The sequence below is a fragment of the Episyrphus balteatus genome, chromosome 1 (genome assembly GCF_945859705.1).
Source record: "Episyrphus balteatus chromosome 1, idEpiBalt1.1, whole genome shotgun sequence".
Taxonomy (NCBI): domain Eukaryota; kingdom Metazoa; phylum Arthropoda; class Insecta; order Diptera; family Syrphidae; genus Episyrphus; species Episyrphus balteatus.
The window spans coordinates 159,575,250-159,598,762 of NC_079134.1; the positions used below are offsets into that span (position 1 = coordinate 159,575,250).

At 30.7% G+C, this 23,513-nt stretch overlaps 1 protein-coding gene across 16 annotated transcripts in view; it reads left to right on the top strand.

The window, feature by feature from the left end:
* The window catches only part of LOC129907662 (rho guanine nucleotide exchange factor 18), a 92,207-nt gene that overhangs the window by 36,165 nt on the left and 32,529 nt on the right, over positions 1-23,513 (top strand). For 13 of the 16 annotated variants that reach the window (XR_008771124.1, XR_008771125.1, XM_055983956.1 and 10 more), the window contains exons 3-7: positions 15,378-15,818; positions 16,032-16,144; positions 16,283-16,455; positions 20,481-20,607; positions 20,716-20,855. Coding sequence is in view for 14 of the 16 variants with exons in the window: in XM_055983956.1 (XP_055839931.1) it covers positions 15,378-15,818; positions 16,032-16,144; positions 16,283-16,455; positions 20,481-20,607; positions 20,716-20,855 (994 nt within the window). In the remaining 2 variants the exon portion in view is untranslated. The remainder of the gene's footprint in view (positions 1-15,377; positions 15,819-16,031; positions 16,145-16,282; positions 16,456-20,480; positions 20,608-20,715; positions 20,856-23,513) is intronic. The other 3 variants (XM_055983959.1, XM_055983969.1, XM_055983961.1) reach the window with 1 other exon arrangement.

A 23,513-nucleotide genomic window follows, 5' to 3' on the forward strand; every position in this document is an offset into this window, starting at 1 on the left:
TTTTAGGATTGTGGGCTTTCAAGATTTTGGGTTTTCGAGATTTTTAATTTTGCGAAAGCACAAAATACCGAAAACACAAGATCGAGAAATCGAAAATCCGAAAAATATGTATATAAAATGAAAATTTTGGTTCTTTCTGGATTTTGGGGTGTCGAAAATTAGGATAAACGGATTTGGATTTTCAGGATTTTTTTGATTTTGGGTTTTCTGGATTCTGCATTTTCTGTATTCACGATATCGGGATGGTGTCCTTCTTAATTTCTGAGAATACACGACAATTTAAATGAAAAATAAAGTTTCTTCTTTCTCCGTTACATGTTCAATATCTATAAATACTCAAAGGATAAAAATGGATTATTCAGTAGAAAAATTAAAAATGTCGTTTTTTCTCATTTTTGAATAGTTTTTCTTAAGTTTTTTGCAATATTTGAATTTTCAATTATTTTAAAAAGATACCGATAGGATATCGATAGGAAATTTAATTATCTACAAAAAATTACCTAATAAAAATTTTCAAATTCGGCTTCCTTTTCAAGTTATAGACAAAAACTCAAAAAGTAACAGAAAAAGTCGAAAATATTGATCGTTACAAAAATTGTCATATCTTTATGAATTATCCATAAATTTTGAAGAAAACTATCTTTTTATCTTTGCCAGAAAATGTACTATACATGAAAAATTTAAAACTATGAGGATTCGAAAGATTTTGATTTTTTCTTTAAGTAATAAAGTTTATTTTGCAAAAATTTCCTCTAAAATATCGATTTTTTTAAAATGTTTTAATACATTGCACTAAAACATCTAAAGTTAGCCAGAAAAGTTATTCTAGTGTTTCTTACTTATTTATTCAGCTTTCAGGTTCTGGTTCTTTTGTTCAGATTAGTCATTTATTACTCAAGATATAACCCAAATACTAAGTATGCCTAGAAAAACAACAACAAAAAACTTTGAAAAAATAGCTTAAAAGTGTAAAAATCATAGCGGGATAATTTTTTTTTTTTTAAAGATCATAAAATTTTACTTAAAAAACAGTTTTGAAAAAAAAAAATTAAAAAATGGGTTTTTTAGAAAAAAAAAAATAAAATGTGTTTTTCACCTTTTTTGTAATAGATCAGCTTAAAATGGACTAATTTCATTTTTAATAACGGTTTGGGAAAGGTCTAAATATCACCCAACAAACGCAAAAAAAACATTCATTCAATTATGTTTAAAGTCGCAAGAAATATGCAAAAAAGTAATTTAAGATCATAGTTTTTTTTACTCTCAAAAGTTGAGTGACTTAAGGAAATAATTCATACTTCTCACTTGCTAATTTTTTTGGGGGATTATTTATATACAGAAGTTCATATTTTGAGCTTAGGAACCAGTAAAAAATGACACAAAAAGATTTCATGACATAAGTATTTTTCGTATATTCTTTTCACATGGAATTACTCAGTATTGAAGAGGAGTTTATCCTGAGTATACAAATGGCGTCCGCCATTTTGAAAAACACATTAGTCACAATATCTCGAGAACGACTGGTAGGACAGAAAATTTGCAAGGGCTTTTTAGATTGGAAATATAATTATCTTTCTTTCCCTGTTACAATATTTGTCTCTAGGAGTTAAACTTTCAGAGTTAGAGTACCGCAAATAGTGCATTTTTTGATATTTTTTTTATTTTTGTAACAACCTTTAGAGTTAACTGGGAAATAACTGAAAATGAGATACTTTGCGGTACTCTAACTCTAAAAGTATAACTCCTAGAGAAAAATGATGTACATAGGTACTAAAGAAAAATAGATAATTAGATTTTCAATCTAAAAAGTCATTGCAAATTTTCTGTCCGACCAGTCGTTCTCGAGATATTGAGACTAATGGGTTTTTTAAAATGGCCCCACAAGACCAAACAATACGCAAACTGAGATTTATACTCAGGATAATCTCCTCTTAAATACTGCATCCAAACTTAGTTGACGTTACAACTTTTGTCGAATTTTTCCCTATTGACTGAACTATACATGATGTAGACAAATTCAACAAATTTTAAAACAAAGAACTACCCGCATGTATTAAGGTTATGATAGATCTACCTTTTCAAGTCACCACTAAAATCTACTTCCAAACCCAAAACGGCTCAATCAAGTTCGTGCGACCTAGTCGTGAATTAAATTTGGGTACTCCTTTGTCAATGCTCCTATACTATAAGCAAAGTACCCCAAGGCACTTTGCCCCGATAGCGATACAGAGCATAATCAAGTTTGTTGCCATCACATCGTACCACCACACCAACAGGCACGTCCACAACCCTTAAATCGTTTAGTGTCGACTCTGTGATTTGTAGTTGTCATCAAGCTCTAACCATAAAATACCCCCCTCGTGCACGGTCCTCTTCTCCTGTTTATTTGTGCTTCTAACATAATTAAGTTTGGAAAATTAGAAGACACAGCAAGGACTATGAAATTATTGGCATAAATTGGCTTCTGGCGGTGATTGTGTTTGTTTTTTGGTTCATCGTCATCGATTTTATGGTTTAGGCACGAAACGTAGAAGAAGACAGCACTTGCCTTGAAGCCCTACCCCAACCCCAAAGTCCAAGTCAAGCACCAATACAACTTTGATATACACCACACTATTTAAAAGTCATACACATTGGTCACAACATTTTTAACCCAAATTCTCGGTCGATGTAGACGAACAAACCAGTTGACAAAGTGACAAAAGCGATGACGACCGACGACGACGATGACGACGTTGCCATCAGCGACGACTCTACGATGTAGATAAATACGCCAGACCATCAGGTGAATAGGTAGATGAATGGATGGATGAGTTAATGGGACATAGCAACAGATATGTGAGGAGTGTGGGATGACACCTGTTGAAAGGAATTATTATTATTATTTTTTTTTTTTGTTGATTTTATTGATTTTCTGTTTGCCATTTTTCTTTTATTTTTTTTTGTTTAATATAAATTTGCGTTGCACCCATATCGTTCTTTTTCATTTTAATATTAAATTCTATAGAGTTGCCACTTAACCGTGCGGAAAGATAAAGGCATTCAACACACAAAGTGGAGGCAAAAGGCAGACATTTTCTGTGTGATCACGACAAAGTGTTCATTACAGAAAGTGAGTTTGTCACATTTTTTTTTTTTTGTTCTTTTGCTTTCCTTTTTTTTTTTAATTTAATTTTATGATTGACAAGGGATAATAAAATGAATAGCATGCTTTTATATGTATATAATTTTTTTTGGAGGGGTTCAAAGTGGGTGGTGGGTTGGAATGGGAACTCTTATATGGTCGATGCGGCTTTTATGGATTGACAAAAAAAAATAAATGCAAAGTGAAGAATACGAGTACTTGGGATGAGGGTAAATTATTATTTTTTTTTAACAGAAATCAACTCTCTACAAATTGGTAGCACTTAAGAGGTATTCTTTGCACTGAGGTTTGCTCTTTTTTTTATGTTTCTTAATCAGATTTATATTTTGATAATGAAAATTTGGGAAATAAGAAGTGTTGTTTTAAGCTTTTATAGAGTTATTATCAAGTTCAACAGTTGTTTAACTTCTAGAAAACCCAAAATTAATAAGTTAATACAATTTGTTTGAAAATAATTTCTGATAAAGGTAGCAGATTTGACTTGGAGAGTTAAATGCATTATTGAATACATTTGGCTTTTTCCTAGTTTAGTTTTACATGTAAACAAAATTACATAACGATGACAGAGAATGCGAAAAATGATGGGCTTGCCTTAATGTACCTCGAACTACAGCCATAACCGCTTAAGCTACTTTCTTAAAACTTGGCATAATTTGGGGAAAATAAGCAATATAAATTTTTCTAGGACCAAAACTAACGATACTTGCTATAAGAAAATCTTTTTTTTTTTAAACTGTTTTAATAATTGAATCATTTATTTTCAAAACATGATAAGTTCAATTTGATGTTTTGTTTTTGACCTTTAGTCCAAAATAATGCGTTTCGCCCAGGCACAACAGTTGGGCTCATCAGTAAGATGCTGTGGTACCCTTCTTATACGCAAAATTTTTAGTTGATGATTACCAACACTTATATATTTTACAGTGAAAACTCACTGTAAACTATATTATTCTAGGGGAATTTGATTAAATTCGTGCACCTAAAAAGAATATTGCCCGTGCCTGGGCGAAACGCATTATTTTGGACTAAAGGTCAAAAACAAAACATCAAATTGAATTTTTTCACAAAGTCCATAAAACAAAAACAAATTCTTGTTTACGTTTTTTTCTTCTTCTTAAGACATGATAAGTCCACTTTTTTTCAAAATTCGTTTTTTTGACTAAAATTACTCTAGGGATAACCACGTCTATCTTCAAAATAATGAAGTATCTACTCCATCTATATCCGATTTTACAGCTAAGCGAATTTTTTTTTTAGTATCAAAAAAAGGATAAGTCCCGGACTTATCATCTTTTGAAAATAAACAACAGCTTTTTATGTGTAAATGCTATATATTAAGCTACTGGCTGAAAATTTTAAGTTTAAAGCTTCTTTAAAGTTAATAAAGCACTCCGGACATTATACTTTAATCTCTAATACAATTTTGTGATAGACTGGAGATGAAAGCAAAATTATTGTGTACCCATTTTAAAAGTAATTTCACATCCGTTTATTTTCAAAGTATGATAAGTCCAAAAGCGTTTTTATTTTTTATCTTTTGAACTATCGCTTCAAAAATTAAAAACGAAACGGTATTTTGTACCTAGGCAAAAGTTCTACAGAATATATTTTTTATAAATTTTGCTACACACATCAAAAGAAAATAGAACGTTTTTTTCTTCTCCTGCAAAATTTAAAATTATGGACTTATCATTTTTTGAAAATAAATGATTCAATTATTTTGATTAATATTTTTGTGTGTCAATTTGTAAATAAGGTGGAACATTTGTTTTGAAAAAAATAATATTTTTTTCAACTTTTAATATAGAAGCGGCTCTAACAATTTTTTCTTATTCCTTTTAATGCAAGAAATCAAATCAAAATATTTTCCGTTCAAAATCATTTTAATTGGTACTCGACTAATTTTTAAAAAATTGCATATTTTTTTTACATACCTATTAATTCTTATGGAATTCCTGAAAAAATCAAATGATAAGTATTTTTTAATTGTTTTATACTGGTTGGGGTCAAAATTCTGCCGGGGTCAAAATTCTTTTGTCAAAATTGTTTTACAACATTCTGCTTTCAAAATTCTGTTTTTCAAAATTCTGCTTTTCAAAATTCAGCTTTTCATAATTCTGTTTTTCAAAACTCTGCAAAAAATTAAAGAAGAGTTTGGAAAATGTTAAAAAGTTCTCGCTTTGTAACATTTTCCAAACCCTTCTTTAATTTTTTTGCAAAATTCTGTAAAATCATCTTCTTGAAAAATTATCTACTTATTTGATAACTTACCTACATAATTTGTCATTCTTTGAATGCATATTAATTTTTGTTTTATAAATGAATAAATTTGAAAATATTAAGAAAAGGTTTTTAATACTAAACATTTCCGAAAATAATTCAAAATTTTTTAATTTATCAAATAAAGATGAATATTCAAAAATTTGAATAAGAAAAGGAATATTTTATATCAAACAACATCGGTTCCAATAAGTTATAGATTTTATTTGAAAGAAATTCAGTCTATGCATTTTAAAAAATATTTGCGACACTTAAACAAAAAAATTTAGGAAAGTACCAATTTTGAATTAGTATATTAATGAGGTGTATTTTTCTTTAGTCAGCGCATATGCTATAAAAGAAACAGAATTGGCAGAATTTTTTTGTTCAAGTATAATGCTAGCAGAATTTTGAAAAGCATAATAGAAAAAAAGCAGAATTTTGAAAAGCAGAATAGAAAAAAAGCACAATTTAAAAAAACAGAATTTTCGTTAAAAAAGCAGAGTTTTGAAGCCAGAATTTTGACCCGATCCAGTTTTTACAAAAAACTTGAACATTTTACCTACTTTTACCATACAAGTACTTTCAATCTAGAAGTGCATTTTCTTTTATATTGCAAAAATTAATCTCCAATGAAATATTTTTTTTTACAAAAAAAAAAAAAGATTTGAATTGTAATAAGTTTTTTAATTTACATTTTCTTTGAGGGAAAAAATAAATTTTGAAATAAAGTACATTTTTCATAAAATAAAATAAAGTATGTATTGCAAAAAAAAAATTTGCGGATGATGTTATTTGACTTAAAAAGTAAGGAATCTTTTCTTGCAACTTGCATTTGCTATTTGAAAAAGTAAAAAGCCTACGGGCCAGATAGTATTTTGGCCCGTACATTACGTGAAAACAAAGGTACACAATTGGACCTATAGTAACCTAGCCGATATTCCTGAAGTATCGTTTCCGTATTTAAACTGGTGAAATTTTGTTCCCTAAAATCCTTTAGACAGGACTTAATTTGAATATCCTTTTAATTTGAGAAAATTGAAAAAAAAAACTTTTACTTTTTTGGCTACAATAACAAAGCGTGATAAATAAATTACGGAACATAAGATAATCTAGGTATCGCTTTTTCCAAACAATTTTTTTTTAAATTAATTTTTAAAAGGGTTTTTTTGGTCCTTAAAATAGGATGGAAACAAGAAAACTTAACTTAATCTTTTGTTGATTTTTTGCGTTTCTTGGGAATTGTTCCATTTTTTCGCAAAAAAAGAAACAAATTCTCGCTGAAAATGTGTTTTTTTTTCTTCAAAACCAGCAACAAATCATAAAAAAAAACAAAAAATAGAAAAGTTTCACCTTAAAACACTGTTGAAATTTTGAAGTTGTTTCACTATATTAATAGAAAAGAAATGTCTTAGAAATAGATTAACAAAATCCCATTAAATTATTAGATCACATTATAATCTATAGAAAACACCTTTGTATGTAGCTTCCATGATGATGCAATTATACATTTTCTTATTGAAGTGTTTGTTGCATTCTTAAAAGACTAAAAATAAGAAGAGTTTAATGCAATTTTCTTCTCCACACTATCAAATTTTAATGGATTTATTTCCGAGTATTTTCCTAATAACTATCTCACTCACATTCAAACCTTTTCTACTGAAACCACCTCAAAAATTATAAAACAAGATTTATAGCACCTTGACATCTACTATATACAGGGTGTCCCACAGTCACCGTCCCAAATGAAAACCATGGATTCCTGACGTAATTTTAAGTCGAAAAACTTAAGTGGCAATTTTTTCGTTTTCGAGTTAGGTACGTCTGATTTGTAAGATTTTTTTTACAACTAATCAAGAATTTATTACAGTTTAAGTTTGTCTCAAAGCTTTTTTTTTCTGTGCACAACCGTTTCTCCGCAATTTTGCATCAAACACAATTTCTTCGTTTTTTAAGTTCTTTTTTTTTACTAAAAAAGAAGTTTGTCAAAGATAAAGCCAGTTAAAGGAAAAGAGAGCAAACATCATAAAAACCGTCATAACTCAAAAACGGGACGAAAATAAAAAAATTGCCACTTAAGTTTTTCGACTTAAAATGACGTCAGGAATTCATGGTTTTCATTTGGGGCGGCGCACAGTGCGTTGATTGTATGGAGATGTTGGAAAAAAAATCAAATTTTTAAAAATAAGTTGAGTTTGGAAAAAAAATTGTTTTTAAATGTAATAAAAACACGTTTTACAAACTTTAGCGAAATTTCCACGCCCACTTCTAAGTGTGCATATTTATATCTAGAAAACGGCTTGCACAATTTGAATAAAATTGAAAAAATTTAATTATCTAGGCGAGTTCAAAAATACAAAATAGTGTCGACCCTATTCGCCCCCTGCCACGCCTACTCTTGTATACATGATTCAATCCAGGAACTTGTATGTATGGGAATTCGGGAAAAAAATAAAAAAACAAGTGTTTTGCTAAGATTTCTTGATTTTCAGGCTCTAAATTTGATTGCATATTTAGTTTTGACTTAATTAACTGCAAAACACCACGCAATCGGGCTGTTGGGTTAGAAAAACAAACATCAAAAAGCTCCCTAGCTAAACACATTATGTAAAATATACTCGTAAACAAACACTTGTTGCAAGAGAAAGCGCAAGTTTCTGCAGAAAAAACTTACTTTTTTTAAAAGATATAATTGTTTTCTTTCTTTAAATAAAAACACTTTTTTCCCATCTGACCCCTCTCAAAATATATGGCTTATCAAAGTTAGTACTTTCCACGAACAAAGAAGCTTTGATTTGGACTCTCAAAAAAAATTTAAATTTACATGTAGAAAAAAATATGCAGTTAGAATAATTATATTTTCTATCCTGAATGTGAACCTAGCAAAAGAAATATCATATGTTCCTTTTTTCTTCAGTAAATGGTCTTTTAACCGGTAACTAGAAATCTTACTATAATTGTTTGTTTATTTTTATTGATCTTCTGAGGATCTCTGATAACAGAAAATTGAACTTTATCATAAATTAACTGTCGATTTATTCATTCAGACTTATTACCTTGAATTTGGCATACTTGCTTCACATTTTTGGAAAATTCTTTTTTTTGATTTTTTTCCACTAGTCGCCGCACTGTGCGGCGGGACACCCTGTTTACACAATTCCATCTGTGGTCTTTTTTTTAATTTCCTCAAGTACACAAAGAATAGATGATGCCAAATTTTCTATTAAATTCAAAGTCTTGAAAATTATAGAAAATATAAAAAAAAAGGTAAATTGTAATGAAAAAGGTCATCCATTGGCATAGAGATTTTTTTTTTAAAAGCTATTCCCCAACCCACCTTATTTTGTTTTTAATAATTTTTTTGGCACCAAAAATTTCAAAAGCCTGTGTATAAAATCTTAATTTGAGTTATTTTTTTTTTGTTTGGCTTTGTTATGGAGAAGAAAAAAAAAAACTTCCCCCATTTCAAGGTACATTAAAAATTAAAATGACTTGAATACAAAAAAAAACTATAAAAGTAAATATAGTACCCAGCTATATGCATTGACATTCCCCCGAGCAGCACTTGTTTTTTTTTTTTTTTTTTTTTTTCTTACAGGTGTGTCGTCGTCTGTGTGTCGTCGTCGTATGCCCGTCAAGCTCACTCCAAGGACATTCGAATTAACTAAATCTCTTGTTCTTGCTTTCATGCTGTGTGCGCTGTTTTGATGGGATGAGATTTGGGGGGGATGGGGGAAGAACTAGGACGATAAAGACGACAACGATATGACTATGATGAGAAAATGACGATGGAAGTGAATGAGTGTGATTAATGCAAAACATCATGAATCTGCAATCAGGAGACACTTACTGTGTGCTTGACTGTAACACAAACGATCGCTCTCTCTCTTTCACTCATTGGGAAGCGCATCATCATATTATAAAGTAAAAGTAATTAAAGTTCTTTTGCGTTCAATTATCTGTGCTTCCTCTCCTGTCATTGGGGACACATGGCACGGAAATATATAAATGCACACAGGAATAAGGATATATATTTTTTTTTTTGTCTCCTTGATTTTATTTAAGGATAAATCTTATATGTGGACTCACTTTCAATGTCATTTTTATTAGAATCTAGGTCAATTCATCTATATTTAATCCTCACACGCACTTTTTATATACCTTCACAGAAAAAGAGAAGGATAATTTAAATCTAATTCTATATAGCTTCGCACAAATATTTGGGTTAGTGTGGTGTTCTTTTCTATGTAAATTCATTATTTTTTTTTTTTGTCTCCGTTTTTTTTTTTTTTTGTGTCCTTTCATTCCACAGTCACTCACTCAGTCAGTGTCTTATATAAGGACTATAGGCTTCCTGTAAAGAAGAGAGCTATAATTGAAAACCTTGGCCTATATTGATGAAAGAATGATACGGTTTCTTCCTTTAACTTTTGTGTTCTATTTCGAGTCTCTGTGCCATCGATGACCGAAGGGTCCTTGAGTGGCGAGGCGACTTACAATGGCGACGATGGACGGGGAGAAGATTGGTTAAACAAACTGGGTTAAATTGACTGGTGATTGTTATACTGCTGCTCCTGCTGCTGCTGCTGGTCGTCGTCGTCTAATCTCCCCTAAACATACACAACACATATTTTGTAATGTGTGTATGTGTGTTATGTTAAAGGACATATAAAAGTGAAGTTTCGCTTCCTGATTGCGGGGGATAAAAAGTCATGAACGTAAAAAAAAAAAAAAAATAAACTAAAAAAAATCTGTAGGTCAGCATCAATCAAGCATTTTTATATATGTTTTCCTATCCTCGCCCCCCCCCCTCGTCTTGATATTCATGATTTGTTGTTGTTTTTGTAGCTGCTCTTACAGTTTACACAATATGGAATTTAATGCCCCCCAACAACCGACTGACTGACGATGTATCCCCAGTTTATTGATGTTTGCTTTAAGGGGTTGAATGGAGGGGTTACTATATTTTGTATACGATTTTCACAACATGTTAGCTTTTTTTTCAGCAGATATTTACTCTCATTGAGGGTTGGTTGGTGGTGGTTGAGTTTTTTTTTTTTTTTTTTTCGTTTTAAAATTTTGTGTATGAAAGAGTAATCATTTCTATGCTCTGAATACGGATGAATTTTAGCGAGTACTTTTAGTGAAAGGATGGATGGATATAATCAGGGTTAGGTTAAAAAAAAAAAAAACGAAAACAAAATTAGAGTGAGAGGTTCCTTTTGCTAGGCTTATAGATAGACCTACAAAAATTGCGTTCTTTTGTAAAGAGATAGGCAATTTTTTTTCATAAGGTTTTTCTAAACACAAGATACATTTGCTTGTAAATTTCGAAAAAGGAGAGAGATCTTCTTTTAAATTTTCTAAGAATATACAAAACTCATAGAAGTTTCATAATTTAAGGGATTTTGCTGAATTACAAGGCCAACAAAATAGTCTTTTTTTTTTCGTTTTTAACTGAAATGCAGAAATAATTTAGCTTTATGAAGTTTTCAGGGTATTTTTAGCATATTTCTTTGAGTAACAGAAATAAGATTTTTCTACGAATTTCTATACAGGCAACTTTCCTTTTTTTTAAAGCAATGAAAGTGGGGTTAAATGTATTCAATCAATTTTGATGAAATTTTCAAAATTTCAGTGAAAAATCCGTCTACTGGTAGGGCTTGTTTTTTTGTATTCATGTGATTTTATTGAAAATAGACCTTAAGTTGGCTTAAAAAATTGTTAAATAAAGTTGTTTACTACCATGGATTGGATATTTTTATCTTATGATCTATTTTTATATTTACAAAGTGCCAAAATATTTTGTTTTTTTTTTTTTTTAATTTTAAGTTTCGAAAATTCATAGGCTAAAGTTAAATTTCGTTCAAAATCATAACAGTACTGTGCTTATATGAAATTGTATATGGGTAACCTTGAGATTAGTAATGTTTTCAATCGGATACCATTTTTTAAACTGTTTTTTTTTTTTTTTTTTTTTTTGTGAGAGAAACTTCATAAAAAACACAATTACACCCACATGTTCATTTTAGTTTCGTTTCCGATGACAAATTGAAAATTAATACTAAAGTTTTTAAAATATTAGAATCTCTGGCTTTTTGCGACTTAGATATGCATTGCAAAATTTACTCCTTCTTTGAAAAAAACTTTTCACCCAAAATAATTGTTATAAAGTCGTTTTATTTTTGGTTTCTATCCGAAATGTAACGTTGTCACCAAATTTCATTTAGATAACCCATCATTTTTTATTTTTTTTTTATTTTTTCAATAAAAAAAACGCCATTTAACCATGACAGACACTGAAGTTTCTTGGTTCCAATCCGAAGTTTAACATAATACTTAGCTGGATTTCAATAGAATAGGCCACCATTATTTTTTCTTAGTTTTTAAAATAAACCCACATTTTCTCTAAATTTTTCAAAAACCACATTTTCACTCAAAATATTTTATAGACTGTTTTTCACTTGCAATATACATACATAATGTAGGTACTATAGCCTATAGTACAGTTAACCATGTTTGTGGAAGCGAAACCCGGGCCGGATACAAAATTCGTTGGATCGTTTTGAAAATATTGATTTTTCAAAAAAAAAATTAAATTTTTTTAAATGAGTTCTTATATTTTTTCTTATTTTGATATCAAGATTTCCTAAACGATTTTATGGGATCGTTTTTGTTGAAATCATTTAAGTCGTTTACGAAATCAGAAATCAAGAAAATGGTTTTATAATAATGTCTGCAAATAACTTTAAAAAAAATATTTTTTTAATCAAAATCAGCAGAGCTGTTTTTTAACATTTTAATTTTATTTTGAATGGTTTTGAAATTGTATGATCTTTAACACAACTTTTAACATGTCCTTAAAAGTTTTGAAACTTTTCTGGGTTCTTTACTCTTCCATATGTTGTTCTTTATTCGAAAACATTTTACCTGGTGTAGCAACCTGACAAACAGAAGCTGGAACTACATAATTGACGAACATTTAAAAAAAAAAACTAAATCCTAGTCTAGAGGTGAAACGAAAATTCTCATACAAAACCAGCACAAAATTTTGCTTTTCCTTGCACAGTACGCAGCTTAGGTAATGAAATTCTTACCTGTGCTAGAATATATGGAGATTTTTAATCGTTTGTAACTCACATTTTTTTTTTACTTTGGAGACTTAGAAAAATTTTCGATTTGCTTCAGCAGATTTTATTTTCCAGCCACTGTTTTCCTGTTTTCCGTAAAAAGTATTTAAAATATTGAATACAAAAATCAGAGAATGTCCAAATACGGGACAATCACGGGACAAATTACAAAATACGGGACACTTATACGTCCCGGGTTTCTTAAATAAAAACCCGGGACAAGCTGTAGAAATACGGGACAGTCCCGGGTAAACCGGGACGGATTGTCACCGTACCTATAAGGCAAGTTTAGGATTCGTAAAAAAAATCGAACTCGAGATACCTAACAATTTTAAATGGCTTTACGATGATGGAGAATGCAAAAAAATGGGTCCGGCAATTCTGTCTGTCTGTCTGTATGTCTGTCTGTATGTCTGTATATACCTCGAGCTACAGCCTAAACGACTTCAGCTTCAAACTTGGTAGCCCAACAAACAATATCCTTTCTATAAAGCCTTACAGGAGCTATATTACCACCTGTAAAGCTTTATAGAAGCAAATTTGTTAGTCGGGAGTTAGCAGTTTTTGGTGATTCCCTAGAGGGGAAATTGAAAACTAACGGTACCTGCCATATAACCGTACCGTTATTAACGGTACCTGTCATATAACGGTTTTTTTGGTTTCTGAATATCTCGTACAAAATTAACCCGATTTCAACGAAATTTTTTTATAAAAAAGTGTTTAGGTAGGACGATATTAAAATTTTATAAAATTTTCAAAAAATGCATTTTGGATATTTTAAAAATATGTATTTCAATTTTTTTTTTTTTTTGAAAAATCAATTTTTTGAAAACGGGTTGGTGAAAAATTTTGAAATTTCGTTTTTACGTGTAAATTAATTATATCTTTAAAATGGCATACCAACCTTTTTTTTTGAAAAATGTAAGAAATTTTTTATATATAAAAAATTAGTTTTTTAAAAAACGGCTCTAACGCATACTTGTTTTTGTTTTTTGTTGTAAAACATCATTTAAAACGGATTTAATTTTTTTACACTATACAGTGGAATCTCGCTAACTTGAACACATACAAAACCAGGCCTGTTCAAGTTATTGGATTGTTCAAGTTACTGGAACATATAAAAAAGTCTTGGCTTGTGTATGAATTCAATTTGTTATTATAAATTAATGTAAATGACGCAAAACATGATTACGAACGTAGTAACCTACATTGAAGAAATTCAAACTTCTGTTGAAATACATTTTTTTTTATGTTCAAGTTACAGAGCTTCAAATACTTTAATTATTCAACTTATAGAGTCAGCAATAAAAAAGTTCAAGAAAATAGGATGTTCAAGTTATTGGATTGTTCAAGTTATCGTATGTTCAAGTTAGCGAGAGTCCACTGTACTTATAAAATTTCTTGAAAATATCAAATTTTAAATTTTTTCTAATTTTCTTGAATAAAAAACTTTAACATTAGAGTTACTTTTAGCATAAGAGCAAGTACGTGCGACCCCAGTCTAGCATTTTATTTTTTCATTTTTACCAATTTTTCATTGGGCTTTGAGTTTGGCACAGTTCTTGTTTGTATTAACTTATGTTAAAACTTATACATGACATGTATAAGCCCTTTATGTTTATCAACCTTGGCAATCAAGTCTTCGATTACCATACTGATGTCTTCACTCGGTGTGTTTTTGTAGGCAACATCTAGCCGACTGTAAAAGACCCCTTTTTCTTCGTCAGTAGCCTCAAAAGCAAACTCTGTTGAGGCGTAATACTGTATGACGGTGAAGTGACTTACACTAGCCCGGAATCTCATCTTGATGATCCGTTTACCTAGCGGCAACCATGAAATTAGGCTACTGACAGCGGTTTTAGTTAACAACAGACCAACTCCAGCTTCTGGACACCAAACATAGCCGTGACTAACAGTTGCATTTTTTGTGGAAAAAAAGGCATTTTGAGAAATTCCGGTATCAAAGTTGATTGATTTGATTCTGGTTTAAGATAATACCGCACTGAAAAACTAAGCATTAGATAGGTACTTTTTTGCATCGACCTACTCTTATGTGTTCGAAGTTTATATTTGTTTGTAAGCAATATAATGATCAGAATAACTAACACATGATTTTACTAACGCTATTTTTAGTTTATTTAAAACATTCAAATTTTCGAAATTTTTGTGTTTAAAAACTTGATTTGAAAATACATACTTTATAAGTATCAAATATCCTTTTTCCAAAATTGAATCTCCCACCCAAACAGAGACATATGAACCATCTTTTAAACAGCGTAGCTAGTACAAGCTGAAGCATCTTGTCATGTTAATCGAAATGGAGAAACAAATATATTTTAAAATCGTTTAATGTCCATGTGGTTTTGTAAAACTTAAATTGTATATCAACATGAGATTAAATTTCTATGTTCACAATACATTATTATTTAAAAGAGGATTGAAACAGAATTGCATTTTCCGGAAAAGCCTCTTTGAGGGTCAAGAATTTCCGCTTACAAGACCTTGCGCGGGAAATTCCAACAATTTTATTTCACCTTTTACTAGAAATATTCAGTTCACATTTCCTTTCAAAGAATAAGCTTTTGTCACGTGAATCGATTTGGTATCAAATGAAATCACCCCGATATAACGTTCAAATTCTCCACAATGTAACCTTTCAAAGGCTCTTATTGATACTATGATATTTCAATCTTTTATAAAACTTTTAGAATTTAGTTTCATAACATTCAATCCTAATCGCATTTGTTGTTGTTACTTAATTTAAGTACCAACTTATAATCTTAAAATTTAAACAAAAATTTCCGTTGATGCTAATTTCTTCTTTTCTCTTTTTTTTTTTGCAGAAGACGACAGCGATGTTGATCTCGTAACGGATTTCCTCAGTGCAAATGGCAGTACCGATGCCGGAGGAGCTTGCGGTGGTCCGTGCATGATTGAAGGTGCTCTTAACAACGGCAAACCCACAACAAGTAGTAATCTCAATTCTAGCAGAGGAGGAGATACTATACCAATGAGCAGCAGTAGCAACAATTCCAAACAAAATAACATCCAAAAACTCAATAATATCACACAATACCAACCACACAGTCTGCCACCCTCTCAGCCACCACCTCCACCGCCACCCAATCTTCATACAGCTCCAGCAACAGGAGCCCCACCTCCGCAAGCACCACCGCACATCATTCCGGCAATCAATACTCCACCGATAACAAACAATATTAACATGGTGCCAATAATCAGTGTCACCCCTCACAGTCCGGGCGCCAAATACAATAGCATCCTAGGTAAAGAGATATTCATCAATAGAGAGAGAGCTTTTGTTCGTTCTACAAGTGGAGAAGCATTTTATTCAATTTTCAGAGTCCTGAGCCTGACACTCGAATGTCATCGCATTTTATTGAATATAATTCTTCTCTTCTTTTATGGAATTTCTATTTTTGATATTTATTTTTTTGTTTGTTCTATTTTGTACATTAATTTTCCTTCAATTTTCACAGAGGACACGTTGATTCAGTTGCAAAATATCCGTGAGAGCGTTGTGCAAATGAAGAACTCAACCGTTCACATGCAGGGATTCCCAAATAACTATTCCTTAGTGAATAGCGCTGTGGTAAGTTAATCGGAATTTGTTATTGTTGGGGTCTTGGTGGTATTTTTTTTTTTTCTGATACCACTATTGCCCTGACTGGCTTATATGAAAATAAATTAATTTTACTTTTATTCTACTATTTTTTTTAATTTAATATAGCTGAGCTCATCCAGATTGTTTTCGTCGTGTCCCTCGTTGCCGGATTTAACTGCGGCAACGGGAAATTGTAATATATGGTCACCGCAACAGTATTTAATCAATTCGGACCGGCGAAAGTCATGGACAGCAATTGAAGATCTCACGGAATGTACAAATAAAAGCTCACACAAAAGGTATGTTAGTACGAATTCGAGAGAATATGGATTAAATTTAATTTAAATTCAATTATTGTAAAGTTATGATAACGTTAAGAGTATGTATTTATAGGAGTATATTGTATTTGTATTGAGTTGAAAATTTATATTGTTTTTTTGCACTGATTTTCAGGTCACAGTACTTTAGGTTTAAGTTTCATTTAAATATAGTTTGTTTATTGTTTTTGGTTTTTTAATTAAATCAGTACTCATTGGTTTAATAGTCTTTTTTTCATGACAAAGTTCTGGGATTTAGCGAAAATAAAATGATGACCTAAAATGGTCACCTCCGTTCTTGTCAATTTTATACAGAGTCATATAAATGGTTGAGATTTAAGTGTCTAGTTTATTCTGGTCCTTAAATTTCTAGTGCCAAGAATGTAATTACTAATTTTTAGTTACTAGTTTAAATCGTTCACAATTTTAAGTCTCCTGTCTCTTGTAATTTTAACCACGGGGTTGTCTAAAATCCTCTATGATTTGATTAAAAAACAGTATTGGTCCTCTTTGTCATCTTAAAGTGGAGTTTTTAATGGTTTCGAAGATTCTGTTGTCTGGGGGTGAAGCGTTGCCGTTCATGAGCTTGATTTAGCGGAGCTAGTATATTCTCCTTGTTTAAGCTTTTGAAATACATCCATATCCTTGCACAGCTCAATAAGTTCGCTAATGTATTTCGATTATATTGCACGTTGGACCTCATGACCGAAGAATCTAATTCTCATTAATTCATTATCAACTCGTCCAACACTCGGCTGCATAAAAGGAGGACTGACAAAATAAGTGTTGTTATAAAGTTCGTCTTCTAATAAAGAAGATTTGAAAATTATTTGTTTTTTTACAGAAGTTGTGGCATGTAATTCTTATCAGGTATGCTCTAAGGTACCAATTGTGGAGTCGATATTTACTCCGTAGTATGGAACTCCTTTACTACTTCGAAAAAGTAATAATTTTCGGATCTTCTTCTTCATGTGAATGACTTCAATACAACTTCAGAGCTTTGGTCTGTTCAGTAGTCTAGAGAAGTCTTGACTATACTTTTTGAAGATTTCGAGTTGGTAATACAACTGTTTGTTGGTATCTGTGGAAATTGAATGGACATCCAAGAGTCAATACGCAAGAAATCATTGTAAACACTCGGAACTTAGTTTGCCTAAGTGCCGTAGGTTGCCCATTGCCCAGTAAAGCTTAATTTAATTCATTATTTGGTCGTGACTCGTGAATTAAATACTTTTACAAAAATCTCGTAAGCATTTAGCTAATTTCTGTCGTATCAAGGTTGCGGTTTTCCAAAATATGCGGAGGTGTATCCCTTTTCGTCAGTTTCCTCTGCAAAAATTTTGAAGTTAAGTTACCTAGTATGTAAGCTAAAGTTAAGCTGCTTAATTGAATTAATCGACAATTTTTTTCATTTTTTACATTAAAAACATACAAAAATGTTACACATACGTCCCAGTATACATATAAAATTAAAAAAAAAATGATCATTTGATCTTTAATCTTTAACGGCGAACTCCACATGCGGAGCCGTAGTGTGAAGCAGTAGAGCGGGAGAGTTGTGATCCCATTCGAGATCATGACTATCGTCGATAATGGAGAAGAAGAAGATCATTTGATCTTTAACCCTAGTTTACATCCTGGGGTGTGATACACCCCAGACGACTTTTAAATGCTTGTAACTTTTTAGAAAATCAGTTTTTCGACTTGGGATACAAAATCAGTGAACAAAATTCTTTTTTCTAAATAGTTTTCTTCTTTATTTTATCAAAGAGCTTCCATTTGATTTTTTGGAAATTTCGTGTGAAAAAAGGTCGTCCACACTTGCCTGGGGTGTGTTACACCCCAATGATCAAAATGTGAAATAAATCAATTTTTTTTAAGTGTTTATTTTATTTTTCATGAATTATAAGTAAATCATAATTAACATTTCGATGTGTAAGCTTATTCTGGTATAGGTAGATCGAAGTTCTGGAAAAAAATTAGTACAAACTGTATTGATGTGGTGTTGACAAGTGTTTTTTTCACAAACATCGCAAGTTGATCTCGATTTCCTGTCGCCTGCTCTCGGACAAAGGTGGCAATTTTACGAACGTTTTTTTTATGATAAGCAATAACTGTTTGCGTGGAAGCTTCTCGTGAACTGAATGAAAAACTGCGATTGTCTTCCCATACTGCATCATAGAGAGCATCAAGACTAGCTTTGGATAACCTTTTTTTCTATAGAAGGATGCGAACGATCATCCAACTCTATTTCCATTTGTTCTTCTACAAGTTGGATAAGCTTTTCGTTTCGAAATAACTTTATATTTCTTGAAGGAGGGTTAAAATGGCGAAAAATAATAACTGTGGCTAATGCTGAATTATCCAATAAATTGTAAAATACAACCATGGGCCACCGAATGGTTTGGTGAGAACATGAATAAAAAGATACCATTTGGTCAAACAAGTCGACTCCTTTTATTCCGTTATAGAATAATATCATGACAGGTTTATTTTGAGGTCCAAAAACTACTTTATCAACAATGTGCTGTGTTGAAAGCAGTCCAACTTGTTTCCTGGGTTTTGGAACCCAAGTCTAGCATTGCTCTCAACGCTGTTGCTCTTTCTTTTTCATCACCTTTATTATATTTTTTTCAATAATTTATCTATGTAAATAAGACACTAAAACAAAAATTACATTTAAAAAGTTATTTCACTTTTAACAATTATGTTAGAAAACAATATTTTCATACTTAATTTTTGATAAATTGCAAAGCTTTTCGCACTTATCTACAAAATCGCCTTAAATTTTGACGAACAATTCACGTATTTATAAACAAAAACAATTTTAATGTCAACTCGATTGCAAAAAAAACGTAAAAAAACCAGAACATTAATTTAAACAAATATATGCGCTGAAAACTGTTGGGGTGTAACACACCCCAGGCAAGAAAGGTAGTAAGTTTTTTGGGGATGTAAACTAGGGTTAAGAACTCATTATTGACCCTTGAAATTATACAATTGCTCATTTGAAATATAAGCAACTTTGAAAGCATAATTCTTAAAGTTTTTGATTTTTTTACCCATGAAATAAAGAAAGTAAAGTAAACTAAAAGAAGGTTGCTATATTTCCATCTTAAATAGGGTTGATATAAAACGAAATCTACAATGCTCTGTTATCGATTCTTGCAATAAATCATTTTAACTATTTTTCCTTCAATTTTTGTTTTTATTTTATGAAACTAACATTGACAGTCTTAATTTGTTGACATTCAAATTGGCTTCTCTATTAATTGAACAGAGTCTTATATATTGACCTCAACCGTGAAAAGTTCAGAAATAAAGTCAAGATTGTAACCGATATAGAGTAGATATAGCAGCCATAAACTTACATGCATATATTTTTAATATTGGTATTGTGACCAATTATTATTTTCGGATATCCCCTGGATACCTAAATGTGTAACTTAAATGGATGAAATTTACTTTTTCAGTTGAAGTTTGTAAAGTTAATTACGAATGCTTTCACTTAATCCTTTGTTGATGTTTCTTCAATGTTGTTGCTGATGATAATTTCTGAAATTAGTGGTATAAATCTGTTGATGCTTTTGAACACATAAGGAACTATTTCGTTGAAGAAGTTGGGAACATTTAAACCTATTATCGATAATGTCGTTTATACTAAAAGGACAAGAAAAAGACTCGTTCTATAGGTTATAATTGAAATTTTAGTAAAAATATAAGTCAATTTAGGAAAAAGTATTAAGAACTCAAATACATATTCACAAACGGCATCCGTTAAATGAGTTTTGTAAGCACTCGGAAAGGTGCTGGTATCTATTCTTTCATTGATTTTGTCCTTAGCATTTGAGAACACCGTTTTCAAAACTTCAAGAACATATTTGTATGTAAGAGTTAAACTGTTTACAAAGCACAGATATTTGTTCATTAAATCTTCTTCCTATATTTAATATTTGTATTTATGTATTTGAATTCACTAATGCAGAAAATGTGATTTTCTTTTAAAGCAGTGTGAGCTTGTCGAGCTTAGACAGTGAAGAACAGGAATCAATACGTGTAGCTGAACGTCATCGTTCGAGTCGAAATAGTACTGGTGGAATTTCAACACATTCACTAAATGAAGCTGAACTAGCGGTATGTTATGTTTCATATTGAAATATAAAAGATTCATTTATGAAAGTATTTTAGAGTTTCTGTATAACAATTGTAATTTTTCATGTTTTTTTTAATTTTTTTTAACAGCGTGATTTTGAGCGCATTGCAGCTAAACGTAATTTAGCACCTGCTCTAATCAGTCGTATACCATTGCAAAAGAGCATTTCTACACCTTCAATTGCTCCACTGCGAATACCGAGTGCCAAAGAAGAAAATAATATTACAACGTAAGTTAATTTGGTATTTTTTTTTTTTTGTTTTTAATTTTATTTTTAAGAGTTTTGCATCCTTATCTAAATAAAAACAACGCTAAGCAAGAAAACTATATAAAATAATAAGAACGCTTTGCCATAAAACAAATATTTTTTTAATCACTTTTTTCAATGACTTATTTATCAATAATGTAAGTGTTTTTTTTTTTGCTTTTGTGCGTGTGTGTGTGTTTTTGTATATAAATAAAATAATAGTACGCGTATTAAATTATATAAATTTTTTTAATTTTATATTATTTTTTTTTTTTCTAAACTAAATAAGTACCAAACTTTTAGTGGGGAAAGTATAAGATATTAAAAAATATAACACTTTCAAGGTTTTATGGGCTCTTTTAGAAAGGACCTTAATGTTTAAATCTGTCATAACCCAAATATAAAGCGATAGTTAAAGAAATCTGACTAAAGACTTTGCCTGAAACACTTGACGTGTTCGTTTTTACCAGGTGTAATTTCTGGATAAAGAAAAGATGTACTATGTACTGAACAGCAAATTGAGAAAGGGTTTCCCTAGTCCCAGTTTTTTAGTGCTGACTTGATAAATTTTGCTCCATTTGAGAAAATTTTCAGTAGGCAATGAATGGAGATTTATTTCTAGAAAAGTGAGTTTTTCCTTTGAACCGACGATATATGAATTAACCCAAAGATCACTTTAATATCGCACAAAAAACTGGCCATCAAAGAATAATCTGCTTAATAAAATCAAATTTAATATTTGAAAAATTTTAATGACCCAGTTCAGATTTCTGTGGACTCACAGAATTTTCTCCGACAAAAACTGAAAAGAGAATTCAAAAGTTTTTTTTTTTCCTGAAGTGGTCAAATAAAGTCGGTTTCAGGGTTGTAAAAATGTATCAATTGAAAAAAATGCATTTGAAATTAAAAAAAAAAAAAACATTATGTAATTGCAAATACAAAAAATTAATATTACTAAATTAATAAATATTTTTTTTTAATGAAAATATTTTTCAGTTGCAATAATTATTATTTTTTTAATGCAAAATTTTTTATTTGCATTAAATATTTTTTTTTTATTAATTTGTGATGGAAAACAAATGCATTAAAACAAATTATTTTTTACAACCCTGTTCGGTTTACATTTATAATGAGGTTAGTTCTTAAAATGTATTTAAATGTTTAAAAATATCTTAGCTTAATTTATTAGTTAAATTTACTTAATCTAAACTTTTAAAGCTTTATTTGCAAAATGTATTATAAAATAAAATACTAGTAAATTAAAAAAATTAAAATATCATTTCTATGGTCAAAACTTTGTGTCTTGATGTTGTTTTACCGTTTCACTTTTTTTTTCTTTTTCTTTAATTAAATGTACAAATCAAATCTAACAACAATCATGATAATTGTAAAATTAAACATTTTTCTATTTAATAATTAACCCTCTAATGCCTCACCCCGCCTCAAGGCGGTCTTAATTAAACAAGTGCCAAAGGTAGCGGTTTCTTGTTTTTTCAATAATCTGTTAGGCTTTACCTCTAGATTACATATTGTTTTGTGCATTGCTTTTTATTGCAAGTTCTTTGCGCTTGTTGTTCGCGATTTACATTCAATTGAAATTAAAAAAGTGGTATTTTTTGTAAAATAAATATTTTTTTAAAAACCTCGTTTTTCAAATTAAAAAAAAAAATCTAATATTGGTAAATTTCTATTGGAAAAATTACGAGTAAGTAAATAAATTATTTTTTGTTGATTTGTGAAAAAAAGTGATGTGCTGTTTCGTTCTTTGTGTCGTTCATGAGTGTTTTTTTGGAGCCCGCCTAGAGGCGGCCTCAGGTAGTTAAGTGTAATTTTTTTCTTCTCCCCAGTACATACTGATTCCAAGTTTCTCATGTAGATATGTCGAGAAAATCTTTGAGGAATCTTTTTAAGACGAAGGATGATAAAGCTGACCTTGTTGAATATTTTTCGAGTAGTGAAGATACGGATGGTGAAGATTTTGATGAAGATGATAATTTTGATGATCCAGATTTTATGTGTTCGGAAGACGAGTTTTTGATTGACGATTGCTTACAAAACAATCTAAATTCAACTGAATTATTGATGGATCCTGAAGTTGCAAGTCTGAATTTTAGCTCTTTTGCATCGTTGCCTTCCACGTCTGCTGCTGCACTTGCTACATTGCAATCAAATTCCAGTAGTGTTGTATCTGATGGTGTTACTCCACGTTCCAGGAAACGAAAACGCAATTCAAATTGCTTCGAATTGGAACAGGAAGAAGATGGTCCAGATCCAGATATTTCTACAACTGGTCAATTTATTGGGCCCTTTAATTGCATGCGAAATGATGCTCAGGAGTTCCGGTCTATTATGTGGAAGAAGAAAAACTTGCAAGTGCATGTAAATGAAATCATTTTTCGGGGTGAAAAAGAGTTGCCAAATGACGTCAAAGCTCTGAAAACACCATTTGATTTTTTTCAATACTTCTTGACTGATGATTTCTATCAACACCTCGTTGACCAAATGAATTTATATGCTTGTCAACAGAAAATCGAAGCTCGGTTTGTTACTAACAAACAAGAGATTCGTCAGTTCATCGGCATCATGATGTTTATGTCTGTGTACCGATATCCAAATGTTCGTTCTTATTGGGGAAGACAT